This window comes from Melopsittacus undulatus, chromosome Z (assembly GCF_012275295.1).
Source record: "Melopsittacus undulatus isolate bMelUnd1 chromosome Z, bMelUnd1.mat.Z, whole genome shotgun sequence".
Classification (NCBI taxonomy): Eukaryota; Metazoa; Chordata; class Aves; order Psittaciformes; family Psittaculidae; genus Melopsittacus; species Melopsittacus undulatus.
In genome coordinates, this window is record NC_047557.1 from 35,762,666 (window position 1) to 35,776,484 (window position 13,819).

At 39.0% G+C, this 13,819-nt stretch overlaps 1 protein-coding gene across 1 annotated transcript in view; it reads left to right on the forward strand.

Moving 5' to 3' along the window:
* The window catches only part of DENND4C (DENN domain containing 4C), a 70,215-nt gene that overhangs the window by 16,978 nt on the left and 39,418 nt on the right, over positions 1-13,819 (forward strand). The window contains exons 2-5 of the mRNA XM_031054155.2: positions 5,746-6,073; positions 11,031-11,283; positions 12,235-12,304; positions 13,560-13,729. Coding sequence (XP_030910015.1) covers positions 5,763-6,073; positions 11,031-11,283; positions 12,235-12,304; positions 13,560-13,729 — 804 coding nt within the window. The 5' untranslated portion in view covers positions 5,746-5,762. The remainder of the gene's footprint in view (positions 1-5,745; positions 6,074-11,030; positions 11,284-12,234; positions 12,305-13,559; positions 13,730-13,819) is intronic.

Here is a 13,819-nt window from a genome sequence, read left to right on the forward strand (position 1 = left end):
AAGAATTTCTTCCTTATATCCAGTCTAAACCTCTGCTGTTTAAGTTTCAACCCTTTACCCCTTATCCTGTCACTACAGTCCCTAATGAATAGTCCCTCCCCAGCATCCCTGTAGGCCCCCTTCAGATACTGGAAGGCTGCTATGAGGTCTCCACGCAGCCTTCTCTTCTCCAGGCTGAACAGCCCCAACTTTCTCAGCCTATCTTCATATGGGAGGTGCTTCAGTCCCCTGATCATCCTCGTGGCCCTCCTCTGGACTTGTTCTAACAGTTCCATGTCCTTTTTATGTTGAGGACACCAGAACTGCACACAATACTCCAAGTGAGGTCTCACAAGAGCAGAGTAGAGGGGCAGGATCACCTCCTTTGTCCTGCTGGTCACACTCCTTTTGATGCAGCCCAGAATACGGTTGGATTTCTGGGCTGTGAGTGCACACTGAAGCTGGCTCATGTTCATTTTCTCATCAACCAACACCCCCAAGTCTTTCTCTGCAGGGCTATTCTGAATTTCCTTTTTGCCCAACCTGTAGCTGTGCCTGGGATTGCTCTGACCCAGGTGCAGGACCTTGCACTTGGCATGGTTAAACTTCATGAGGTTGGCATCAGCCCACCTCACAAGTGTGTCAAGGTCCCTCTGGATGGCATTCCTTCCTTTCAGCGTATCAACAGAACCACACAGCTTGGTGTCATCGGCAAACTTGCTGAGGGCACACTCAATTCCATTGTCCATGTCAGCGACAAAGATATTAAACAAGACCGGTCCCAACACCGATCCCTGAGGGACACCACTCATTACTGGTCTCCAGCCGGACATTGAACCGTTGACCACAACTCTTTGTGTGTGGCCATCCAGCCAGTTCTTTATCCACACAGTGGTCCACCTATCAAATTGATGACACTCCAATTTAGAGACAAGGATGTTATGTGGGACAGTGTCAAACACTTTGCACAAGTCCAGATAGATGACATCAGCTGCTCCACCCCTGTCCATCACTTTTGTAGCCCCGTCATAGAAGGCCACTAAATTGGTCAGGCAGGGTTTCGCCTTCGTGAAGCCATGCTGGCTGTCACCAAGCACCTTTCTCTTTTTCATGTGCCCTAGCATGCCTTCCAGGGGAATCTGCTCCCAGATTTCACCAGGCACAGAGGTGAGACTGACTGGTCTGTAATTCCCCAGGTCATCCATTTTCCCCTTCTTGAAAATGGGGGTTATATTTCCCTTTTTCCAGTCATCAGGAACTTCACCTGACTGCCCTGATTTTTCAAATATGATGGCCAGTGGCTTTGCAACTTCATTCGCCAGCTCCTTCAGGACCCGCAGATAGATTTCATCAGGTCCCATGGACTTGTGTACATTCAGGTTCTTAAGATGATCTGGTACCAGATCCTCTCGTACAGTGGGCCCAAGGCTTTCATTCCCACAGTCCCTGCGTCCGCCCTCCAAGACTTGGGTGCTGCGGTCAGAGCCTTTGCCAGTGAAGACCGATGCAAAGAAGCCATTCAGAACCTCAGCCTTCTCCAAGTCCTGTGTAGCCAGTTCTCCCGAAAGCTTCCGGAGGGGGCCTACATTGTCCTTAGTCTGTTTTTTAGCTGCTACATACCTATAAAATCCCTTCCTATTATCTTTAACATCCCTTGCCAAGTTTAGCTCCAATTGGGCCTTAGCTTTCCTAACCCGGTCCCTAACTACCCTGACAACATCCCTGTATTCATTCCAGGCTGCCTGTCCTTGCTTCCACCTTTTATAAGCCTCTTTTTTCTTGTGAATTTTTCTCAGCAGCTCCTTATCCATCCAAGGAGGTCTCCTGGCCCTCCTGCTGCACTTCCTTCTGGTCGGGATGCAACACTTCTGAGCTTGTAGCAGGTGATCCTTGAATGTTAACCAAGAGTCTTGGGCCCCCCTGCCCTCTAGGGCTATATCCCATGGAACCTTGCTAAGCAGGTTCCTGAAGAGGCCACAGTCTGCTCTCTTGAAGTCCAGGGCAGTGAGCTTACTGCATGCTCTTCTCACTGTCCTGAGGACCTCGAATTCGACCATCTCGTGATCACTGCATCCAAGACTTCCCTGGAGCGTCACATTTCCAACGAGCCCTTCCCTGTTGGTGAGCACGAGGTCAAGCAGGGCACCTCTCCTCGTTGGTTCCTTTATTGCTTGCAAAAGGAAGTTGTCTTCCACACAATCAAGGAACCTCCTGGATTGCTTGTGCCAGGCCATACCGTCACCCCAACAGATGTCAGGGTGGTTGAAGTCCCCCATGAGAACAAGGGCCTGTGAGCGTGAGGCTTTTCCTATTTGTCTGTAGAGTTCTTCATCCACAGGTTCCTCTTGATCAGGCAGTCTGTAACATATCCCCACAGTAATGTGTCCCATCACCGATTTCCCCTTAACCCTGACCCACAAACTTCCTGTTAACTGATCACCTGTCCCCAGACAGAGTTCCATACTCTCCAGCCTATCCCTAACATAAAGGGCAACTCATTGTCTTATTTATATTTATAAAGTTGTTGCATTAAAGATATCTATGGCTTAATTATGTGCCCTTACTTTAAGGTCTCTTGTAAGAAATCCTGTTGCTTTAAATCTTTCTGAAATTAAAGAATGAATTATTGAAGAACTGAGCTGCAGTGCTTATATGAAACCTTACTTCTCTTATCCTTGTGGAAAAGGAAGAGTGCTGATATTTAAAGCTTGATATGCCAAGCTCCTCAGCTGAGTTTTCTGGTTCTCTGACTTTTGCTTGCACATATCACACAGAGTTTCTGTGGAGTAAAATGTGGCATAGCTAAAAGAAAAATGTAGAATCATGTCTCTAAGTGTATGTTTCTCTTGCAACCCATTGCAACTGGAACAACGAATTGCTATAGTTTTTTTTAACTCCCCTGGTAAAAATTTGGGGATGGATTCTTTTAATTGGCATTCGATCCTTACAAATTTCTTTCTTTATTTCTTTTTTTTTTTTTTTACACATCCTTTTTATTTCTTCCTTCAGTTTACCCAGGAAGAAAAATTTTCACTTAATACACAGTCGAGGACAATATTACCGCAATTCCAGGAACTACATCTGTGATTAAAATTACAAACTGTTGTAAGTTTTTTGATGTATACTGTTATTATTACTGTTTTATTTCCTGCTCTGTGTACTAAAAGTAATGTGGGCGATGATTTTATGTTGTGTTGAGAGAATATGATGCTGGGCTATGTGAACATGTAGCAGGTAATAAATACCTGGATCAAAAAGGTTTTGTTTAAAAACCCAAAACAACGTTTATATGATGCCAGCCATTTTGCTATTTTTAGCAGCTTGTTCCAGTAACTAGGTTTCACATATATCAAGTGCAAACAGTACTTCCCAGATAACAAGGTATTCTGGCTCAGGACTTTCTTTTCTTCTAAAGGGAGCAGGGAGAGGTTTGTTTCTTTATTTTTGTAATTCTGTGAACAAGTCCAAGCATCTGAGAGGCAAACTGAAACATCTTAGACTTCACAGTTTTATGATTAGTTAGGAGCAAGTCAGTGCTGCTGCTGAAAGGGGCATACTGCTGTTGCTTTTGTGCTGACACAGTGAATTGCTGGAAAACTGCTCGGATTGAACGCTTAACAGTCTCTGCAGGCTAGCTTTTAGCCAGAGCAGTTTCTTGTTCCAGTTCATCACGTTGCACAAACTATATAGTTCTGGACAAAGTGAAGGTGAGAATGAGCAGTGACCTGGAGAGCAGGTCTTTTAATGGAAGCACCATTTTCTGTGAGATTAAGTTGAAGCTGTTCTCCCTGCGTTTCATGCTGGCTAGCCTATCTGTAAAGGGCTTTATCACTAATTTCATGTCATTTATAACAGTAAGAAGAGGTAAACTAGTATAGGTTCTGTAGCTGAAAGTGATTCAGAAGCTTTTCAAGCAGCTGTGCCTTTGGAGTCATTTGCTTGCTCTTCAGGAGACATAGGCACAGTCTCCTGACACCTGACAAATTGAATGTAACTTTTATTGTTCCTGATATGCCATCCATATATTTTAGGCCTAAAGACTCAGTCATGTGAGTAACTGTTCCTTGGCTTTCTCCTTTTCAGGGAAGCCAAACACCTCTGTCTCTTCCCAGAATCCCTGCTTGTGGATTGCCCTACAAAAGCTGTTAGCTGAAGTGTTTAGAGAACACTGATGTTGCCAAAAGCATTGTGGAAAAGTACTGCAGAAAAGAAGTCTTTTAAGGGTGTAGGTACTATCAGGTTTGAAGGTTTTGAAAGGTTGTCATTTCAGTTTTGCATAATAAAAAATGGATTTAGATGGAGTAGGGAGGTATGACAAATTAGTGTGAAGTTATTTCTCTTTCACTTCCTACTTCCATCTCATGTCACAGTACCTTGCAATATAGTTGTTGGCCCCCTAAATTGCATAATCTTATGCTAAGATTTCTTCATAAGTATGCAGGAAGAATAACTGAATTTTCCTTCAGCTGAGTACTTGGAACACTTTTAATAACAAGCTGTAGAAGTCTTGTAAATTGTGCAGATGGAAAATACATTTTCAATAGAATTTAAGTAAGAAAGAGCAGGGTAAGAACAGAAGGAGAAAGCAGGTTCCAGGGACAGGTTTATACTGTCCCCACCAAACCACCTTTCTGTTAGCAGAGGCCAGTGTTTCTGCATTTACCAGACTAGGACATTCTGAGTAGAAGAAACTTTTTGATATTGGCACGCTTACTATTTGTTAATACCTAGGGAGACCCACTCCTTGGTAGGTGGTGACCTTTACAGCTGTGGCAGTCTTGTTTTCAAAGATGGTAACGAGACTTCCATTCCTGGTTAGCTTTTAGATAGGATCCCCAATAACCTGGTGACAGAAACATGGGAATCTAAAGGAAGGTGATCCCTAGCTCCCTGAAGGGAGATAACAGTATTCAGGTTTATTGCTGGCAACTACTGTTTAAATATTTCTCACTCAACTTCTAAAAAGGTAGGTATTCCATAAGATTGGGTACTTAAATTTGTACTTGTGGGCTTTGAGCATAGTCTCAGCTAGTTTTGATCTTACTGGAAACTTGGGTTTCACCGCTTTAAAGTCATATGCTTAGTGAACATTGCTGCCATTAGAAAAACAACTCTTTCCAAATCTGGAATGTGCAGCTGAGCAGTGATGTGTACTGCCTGATCAGCTGATGAAATGTGGGTTTGGATGTGTGATTTTTGTAAATGACTTCCAGATGTTACAGCTGCAGCTGAATGTCTCAAGACTGCACTGTTAGGTCTAGATTATGAAACAAAATGGATGAAATATGCAGAAGATAAACTAATGAGCCTATAATTGGAACAGCCCCTTGCCCTCCTCCTTTGCTATGTCAAATTACTCACAGCAATGACAGAATACTGTAATTAAAGGGTAAATAATACTGTAAATAAAGGGTACCCGCATTAATTCATAACCTGCAAAGCACTTGAATGGCCTAACAGCTAACACGAAGCAATTGGCTGTGTAGCCGCTGTGTAAGGGTCTTTGAGTTCTTTTTTAAACTTTTTTGTGCTAAAACATGACTGTTATGGTACTAGAACTGAAATCCAATTACTGACAATATTGTCTTTTTAAGCAGTAAAACCAAAAGTTTATTTTGGATTTGTCTTAGAATTTTCATGGAATCTCTAAATGGGAATTTTTTTATTTGAAAAAAAATCTTTATAGGTTTGAAATCCTCATACTTGTTGAGGGAATGGGTTCAGCTTGAAAGCAGTGTTTAATTTCTCTCTCTTTATTTTCCCCAGGAAGTACTGACATAACCATGGCAGAAGACAAAGGTCCACGAGTGGCTGACTATTTTGTGGTGGCAGGGCTCACTGATACAGATACTGCAACACTCCTGGAGCAAGAAATAAGCCGACATGAAACAAAATCAGCTGGTCCAAAAGCTCCAATTACTGATATTGCTGTGATAATTAAATCAGCAGGTGAAACTGTCCCAGAGGGATACACCTGTGTTGAAGCCACCCCTACAGCCCTTCAAGCCAACTTGAACTATGGAAGTTTAAAGAGTCCTGAACTTTTTCTTTGTTACAAGAGAGGACGAGACAAACCACCTCTTACTGACATTGGGTGAGATTCCTATAAGAGTTCAGTTCCTCCTTCAATAATCATTAAGTCTTACTCTTCACAGATGATGAAAACAGATGTGGGAAGCTTTTAAAAACATGTTGTTTCTGAATCTATATTGCTGCTTGTGTGAGTCTGTAGTTTCTTTATGAAATATGTTGAAAAAAGTGTCATTCTTCTGGAGAACTTGGCATTTTAAAATGAATGATAATATTTTACTTAAAAATATATGATATGTCTAGAGAGAAATAGAGGGAGCAAATTAAGTTCTCTGCTGCAGTTTGATGAAAGTTGAAAGAATAATACAAAATTAATGTGTAGAGATGGTAGAGTAAAATTCCAGAAATATAACATGCTTAATCTGAAAGTGATGACTACAGAAGACAAAAATTATCACTTCCTGGAATTCACTTCAATGCTCAAGATAAAAGGCATTACTTAAAGATGGTAGGACACTGTAACAAAGTTCTCAAAATTGTGTGCCTAGCTGGAATCTTGTAGCCTGCTTTACTTTCACATCAGAGTATTTGCAGGGTTGCTTGCAAGTTCTGACATGCTGCAAACACTGGATTATGTGGTCTCTTGGTAACTCTAGTCATGCTTGTATTTCACAAACAGTGGTTTTTTTGATGCCTGAGGTGTAAATTCCTAAAGAGTTACTAGTACTGTGTTTGAAAAATGTAGATACAGTCAAGCCTCAAGTTCAGTGCTTAAAAGCAGGGGGCTACCAGCAGGGAAGATCTGAAGTAATTTAATTACTTACAGCGTACTGTAATGTGTTGGGTCAAGATAACAAAATCCCCCAAAATCTTGAAGTAGTGAGTATTGTAGTCTGTGCTACTAGCATATTGATGTAATGCTCGATCTGTAATAAGGCATGCAGCACTACAATACTGCTTAAATTGCTCTATATAGCACTTGTGTAGTTTGAATAAAGACTTTGTAGAATTACTGGGGATGCTATGAAAAACAGAAAATGGCGCATGGGTGAGGGGAGCAATTACAATGGTGGCAAAATAATGAATGTGCGTGTTTTTTCTTATTTAATTATTAAAAAAGTAGTTAAGTTCACCCTGAAGAAGAGAGCGCTCCAAGAAGACATTAGGGTGAGCAGCCTTCTAGTATCTAAAGGGAACCTATAAGAAAGCTAGAAAAGGGATGTTTCACGAGGGCATGTAGAGATTGGACAAGGGGGAATGGCTTTAAACTGACAAAGGGGAGATTTAGATTAGACATCAGGAAGCAGTTGTTTGCTGTGAGGATGGTGAGACACTGGAACAGGTTGCCCAGAGAAGTTGTGGCTGCCCCATCCCTGGCTGTGTTCAAGGCTGGGTTGAAGGGGGTCTTTGAGCAACCTGGTCTAGTGGAAAGTGTCCCTGCCTGTGGCAAGGGGTTGGAACCAGATTATCTTTAAGGTCCTTTCTGACCCAAACTATTCTGTGATTCTGTTATTACTAAGTAATGTAACTTATAGTTGCATTGTCTAAGTAAAGAAATGTTTGAAATGCTTTGCTTTTTTTCTTTTTTTTTTAGCTAGAATGTGATGCTTTAGCTTGGTTAGTGGTTCTTTGCTAAGGACTGACCTCTTCTCATTTTTGTCTTTCTTATGAAGAAAGGACCTAACATTTGGACGAAACTGCAGGTTGCATTTTGCTTAAAATTAAACTTTGTTGAAGTTGGTAGAATAATGTAGCAAGTGAGGTGTATGTAGACTCGAGGCCAAACTGTTAGCTCACAGAAGAAGGAAACAATTCTTACCCTGATCATTATTCATTAATAATAGTTAGGCAAAGACAGGCACTGGGAAGTTGAAACAAGTACGAGTAAACTTACCCTTTCATGGTGGACTTTGTGTATACATTTTATATACATATGTTGTGTTAAATATCTCATTCATCACTTCTGAACGCTTTTGTCTGAATCATTAAAATAATTGTTTAATTTGAGTTATCCATGGATGTTGGTTTTCATCTGTTTGCTTGCTTTCTTAAATTTAATACTATACATGAGGTCAGGAAATGGTATGGGTTTAGAGTCATAGAATCATAGAATAGTTAGGGTTGGAAAGGACCTTAAGATCATCTAGTTCCAAACCCTCTGCCATGGGCAGGGACACCTCACACTAAACCATATCACCCAGGGCTTCATCCAACCTGGACTTGAACACAGTGAGGGATGGAGTATTCACAACCTCCCTGGGCAAGCCATTCCAGTACCTCACCACCCTCACAGTAAAGAATTTCTTCCTTATATCCAGTCTAAACCTCTGCTGTTTAAGTTTCAACCCTTTACCCCTTATCCTGTCACTACAGTCCCTAATGAATAGTCCCTCCCCAGCATCCCTGTAGGCCCCCTTCAGATACTGGAAGGCTGCTATGAGGTCTCCACGCAGCCTTTTCTTCTCCATGCTGAACAGCCCCAACTTTCTCAGCCTATCTTCATATGGGAGGTGCTCCAGTTCCCTAATCATCCTCGTGGGCCTCCTCTGGACTTGTTCTAACAGTTCCATGTCCTTTTTATGTTGAGGACACCAGAACTGCACACAATACTCCAAGTGAGGTCTCACAAGAGCAGAGTAGAGGGGCAGGATCACCTCCTTTGTCCTGCTGGTCACGCTCCTTTTGATGCAGCCCAGAATACATTTGGCTTTCTGGGCTGCAAGTGCACACTACTGGCTCATATTAATACCTCTGGTGGTATATATGTAGGGGTGAGAGTTACTTTCATTTTCTTTTTGCTTTTGATGGGAAGTGACCTTACTGGTACCAGTCTTGAACACTGGTCAGCCCTTTACCTCGTAGAAGTACTTGTATGACTGAGAAATTCTTCAGTCTCTAAGTAACGTCCTGAGAATACTTGTAAACCCATTACACTGAAATGCTGGAATTGTAGGATTATTATGATTCTTTTTCTCAAAAGCTGTCAGCTGATAAATGTTTCTGGAATAAATTTAAATTCATGGGTTTCATTTAAAATATATGAAATTGGAATAAAACCAAACTGAAATGTCCATTGAAGACTGCTTTGTTAATAGTCTTTCATGATTAATGTAGTTAATTTTTTTTTTCAGTTCATTGGCTAGTTTTGTGGGCATTTGTTTGTGATGATTAGACTCTTTAGAGCCAAACCCATTATTGAAGACAAGAATGTTGTCCTCCATGAACTCACTGAATAAATTTATGTGGCAGCTTGGTAGCTACGTCAGTATACTCTCAACTCATCTGATTTTCTTTATTAGAGTATTCTAGGACTGAAGTTCATGTATATCCTCAATACTATGACAAGATATACATATTCAGTACTACAACATACTACTACTACAAGATACACATTCAGCCTGGAGAAGAGAAGGCTCTGGAGAGACCTCATAGCAGCCTTCCTATAAGGGTAGCCTAAAGGGAACCTACAAAACATCTGGAGAGACTTTTTACAAAGGCATATAGTGATGGGACAAGGGGGAATGGCTTTAAACTGATGGGGGGGAGATATAGATTAGATATTAGAAAAAAATTCTTCACTGTGAGGATGGTGAGACACGGGCACAGATTGCCCAGAGAAGTTGTGGGTGCCCCACCCCTGGTAGTGTTCAAGGCGGGGTTGGATGGGGCTTTGAGCAACCTGGTTTAGTGGAAGGTGTCCCTGCCTGTCCCTGTGGCAGGGATGTCAGAACTGGATGATCTTTAAGGTCTCTTCCAACCTAACTCATTCTGATTCTATGATTTGTTCAGTGGAATCAGAATGAACAGTAATATTTGCATATTCAAGTTTAAATATAGATAGTAGTATTTAAGTAATTTGGGAAGTTTAATGATACACATTTTTATTTGAAAGTTCTGAGAATTGTTGGATCTGGAAAAAAACTTTTTTTCTTTTATACACATGACTTTTTGAAGTTTTCAACCATGCTTACTAGTAGTCTGTTAAACACTTAATTGAGAGTACTTAGGGATAGTAGAAGATACATTGCCTCGTTTTTTATTTTAAAGTAAGGTTGTGTTGGACTAAATGTGAGAAGCTGCAGGTCACAAGATAAAAAGTTTTAATATATTGCTTTTATTCTAAATGTTGTCATAAATTGTAGCATTCATTTGAAGGTGGCAAGTACTCTGTACATATTGCAGGAAGTCAGGCAAATGTATCCATGGCTTATTTGGTTGTGGAATAGGAAATAAAGCTCGCCCTATCATAGCATCTGTGCATTAAAACTAAGCTGCGATGTATGGTTTGACTTTCACATCGCTTCTCATGATCAGTTCCTAATAGCTTCATGTTTGGGAAAGATCAGACAGTAAAGTTTTAGCTTATGTAGGTATACATTCTGGTTTCTAGGAGTGCAGTTAACTGTAGTTATTATTTCTTCCATTTTTACAGAATGAAGTATTAGTTTGTCTTTCTTCTTTTTTTTTTCCTCCTCTTCCTGTAAGGAATGTTATTCAAACTATAAATGTAAATGATTACTGGGTTTGTTTGTGAGGTTTTTGTTTGGTTGCGTATTTTTCTATACAAATTAATCTGGGAAGAAGATGTCTGTCTTCTGTTGATCTTTCCTATAGTATTCCTCAAAAAAAAGAAAAAGAAAAGCTTGAAATTACTTTCCAGACATTCTAGTGATAGAAATAATTTCCAAGAAATTATCAGACATCATGTTTACAAGCAATTCAAGGCTTCCTTCATATTTAATTTTCATTGATAGTGCAGCATTCCTACTAATTCTATTACAAAATTCTTTTCAGAATGGGTTGATTTTATTTTCCCATAACTATGATTTGTTCACACAGAGATTTCTTACAGTATTTAAATACATTCTTTGCCTCAAATCATGCATGAGAAAGATACAAAATGCTCATTAGAATGTTGCATTGATGACTTAGAGTGTTAATGGATGGACAATTTGTGTGAATTTCTCCAATTAACTTCACATATCTTTGTGCATAATATTTTGTTTCCTTCCTGTCTTCAGAGTTCTGTATGAAGGGAAAGAACGCATTATTGCAGGCTGTGAGGTGATTCAAGCTACTCCTTATGGTCGTTGCGCTAATGTTAACAACAGTTCGGCTTCTTCTCAACGCATCTTTATCACATATCGAAGGGCTCCTCCAGTACGACCTCAGAATTCATTGGCAGTGACAGATATTTGTGTTATTGTTACGAGCAAAGGAGAAACACCTCCTCATACATTCTGCAAAGTTGATAAGAATTTAAATTGTGGTATGGTGAGTATTTAAAAGCTTGAATCTTTTATTTTTTCTTTCTTTAAACCCAAAGGAGTAGCTCCCTTGAACGGTTCTTAGCACCCTCATAGCTGTGCTTTATTACTGCCTACACTGTAATTCTTTCATTATATATAGCATGTGTGAGACTTCAGTTTTGTAAGGTTTGTTGCTCTTATTTCCTTCCATATTAGGAATTACTCCTCCATACTGATTACTCAGTACTTCAGCTTGCATGTTCATGTCTAGGTGCTATTTAGGAGTAGTGTGATGGATTTTTTTAATTATTACTCTTATTGTTGTTCCCCCAATCACCCCCCCTTTAGTGATGCTGACATTCAGGATGAATCACAAATGCTTTTTTCTTAGTTATTAATAATGCCTGTGTTACTAAGATGTGTGATAATCATAATTACTGCCTACAGTTTCTTTTTTTTTGTCAATCAGTTAGCTTTATTTAGTCTGTTTAACCTTTAGTTTACTCATACTGAAATAAGTGATTTTTTTTGAATGGTAGAATGTGTTTAAACAAACTGAAAAAAACCACCATGTAAATAACCGGTTTATTGATAAAAGCTTCAAGTGCTGGTGTTTAGAATTTCACTTCCACTGATGGGGTTCACAAAAGAGTCTCTTTTTAAATAATGAGAAAATGAAGCTGCAAATTAAAAAAAGCTTCACTTTTCCTTATTCTGTTAGAATATGTCAGAGAGTAGTGTAGTGGTGTGATTATTTTATGTAAATCTTGTAATCTGTAAAAAACATTGAAAGAGTGAATGCTTGATTTCAGGAATTACATGCACTCAGCAGCTAACCAGTCATTTTATTCTGTAATGATCTTTATTTAAATGTCTGCTTTGTTTGTAAATGGGAATATATTCAAATGTTTATACTTGATTTCTCTGCCACCTGTGTCATCTTTGCTGCTTTTGAAATAAAATTTGTGTCTTCCAGTGGGGTTCCAGTGTATACCTTTGTTACAAGAAGTCAGTGCCAGCTTCTAATTCTTTAGCATATAAAGCTGGTAAGTAACTTTGCAGGCATACCGTCTAAACATGCTAACAGAAGGATTCAAATGCCTTGATGAAATAAAATAATTTTAAAGGTTTAAGTACTGTCTGTCAGAATTCTGTTCCTAGAGTGTGTCAGTTGAAATCAACTCCTATAATTGCCATCCCTAATTACCTCACATTTTCCCCGGAAAAGATATTAATTGAAAAAATACAAACCTGAATAGGAATACATTATTTTATATTAATTTAGTTTTTATCATGACAGACTTAGGTGCTTTAGTGGAAAACTTAGAAGCATTTCAGATGTAACAAAAGACTTCATATTTCTTGTGTTGGTGATGATGGAGAAAGAGTAATTAAAAATTCTATTCAACCTTACTCATATTTCTATTTATGTCTCACAGCTAGTGCAACATCTTTCATTTAATTTGAAAGTTAAATATGTTTCTTCCCTTCAGTTCCACAGCTATTCAGTTGTTTTTTATTTGGGAAGAGTAGGAAATATTCTGAGCAATAAACAACAAAAGGTCTTTTCTTTTATGTCTGGCTTGTAAAATTTTTTAATGAATTGCCATGGATTTTTTTATTCTTTTGTTTTCCAAAAAAGTCCAAAAAAACTTTCAAAAGATATTTTATTGAGCATTAAATGCACCAAAATTCTTTGAAAGAAGTAAACTACCAAGTAGAAGTGGAAAGCATAGATAATGAAGTCAATGTACCATAAAATAAGTGGGTGAAATACAGTAGTAAGCCAGTGCTTGCATGCCTATTTCCTACCAGCAAGCATTAGATCTATTTCTGAAAACTAAATAAACATTTTGTTTCAACTGAACATATTGACTGATTAGAAGAAAATGTGGTCAGTCAGCTCCTCATTTGCTGTTGTTTTTACAGTAGATAAATTTGCAGTTTCTTCATAGGATTTTTTTTTGTAATAAAATCCATTCCAATAGCACATTTAAATTCACAGATAATTCCCAACTAGTTTAAAGTAAAAATCTTCACTAGTTAGTTTTTACTATGTACTGTTTTTTACGCAGTTATGAAAAGGAATTGTTTCAATATTCATACACATTTTTTAAATTATTACTTGGATGACTTAGTTTTACTCTCAAATGATATATTACATCTGCAGAAGAAGAAAGTCTTCAGTTATAAAGTGCAGATAACCAGCAGAATTTGCTGTGTATTATGGAAAATACATTGCTTACGTCATTTAGGACTTGCAGAGCAAACATGCTTACTTTTCCTTCTCCCATTCTGAAGGCTTAATTTTCAGATATCCTCAAGAGAACTATGAATCATTCCCACTGTCAGAATCTGTACCTCTCTTCTGCCTTCCTATGGGAGCTACTATTGAGTGCTGGGACCCTCAAACCAAATATCCACTACCAGTATTCTCAACATTTGTACTGACCTGCTCTTCTGCAGAAAAGGTATGGTTCTGTGCAGTGACTAGTTTTTGCTTTTAGTTCAAATGGCTGCTAAGGAGATAAATAGGCGTTGTTTCTGTGATATTTGGGAAA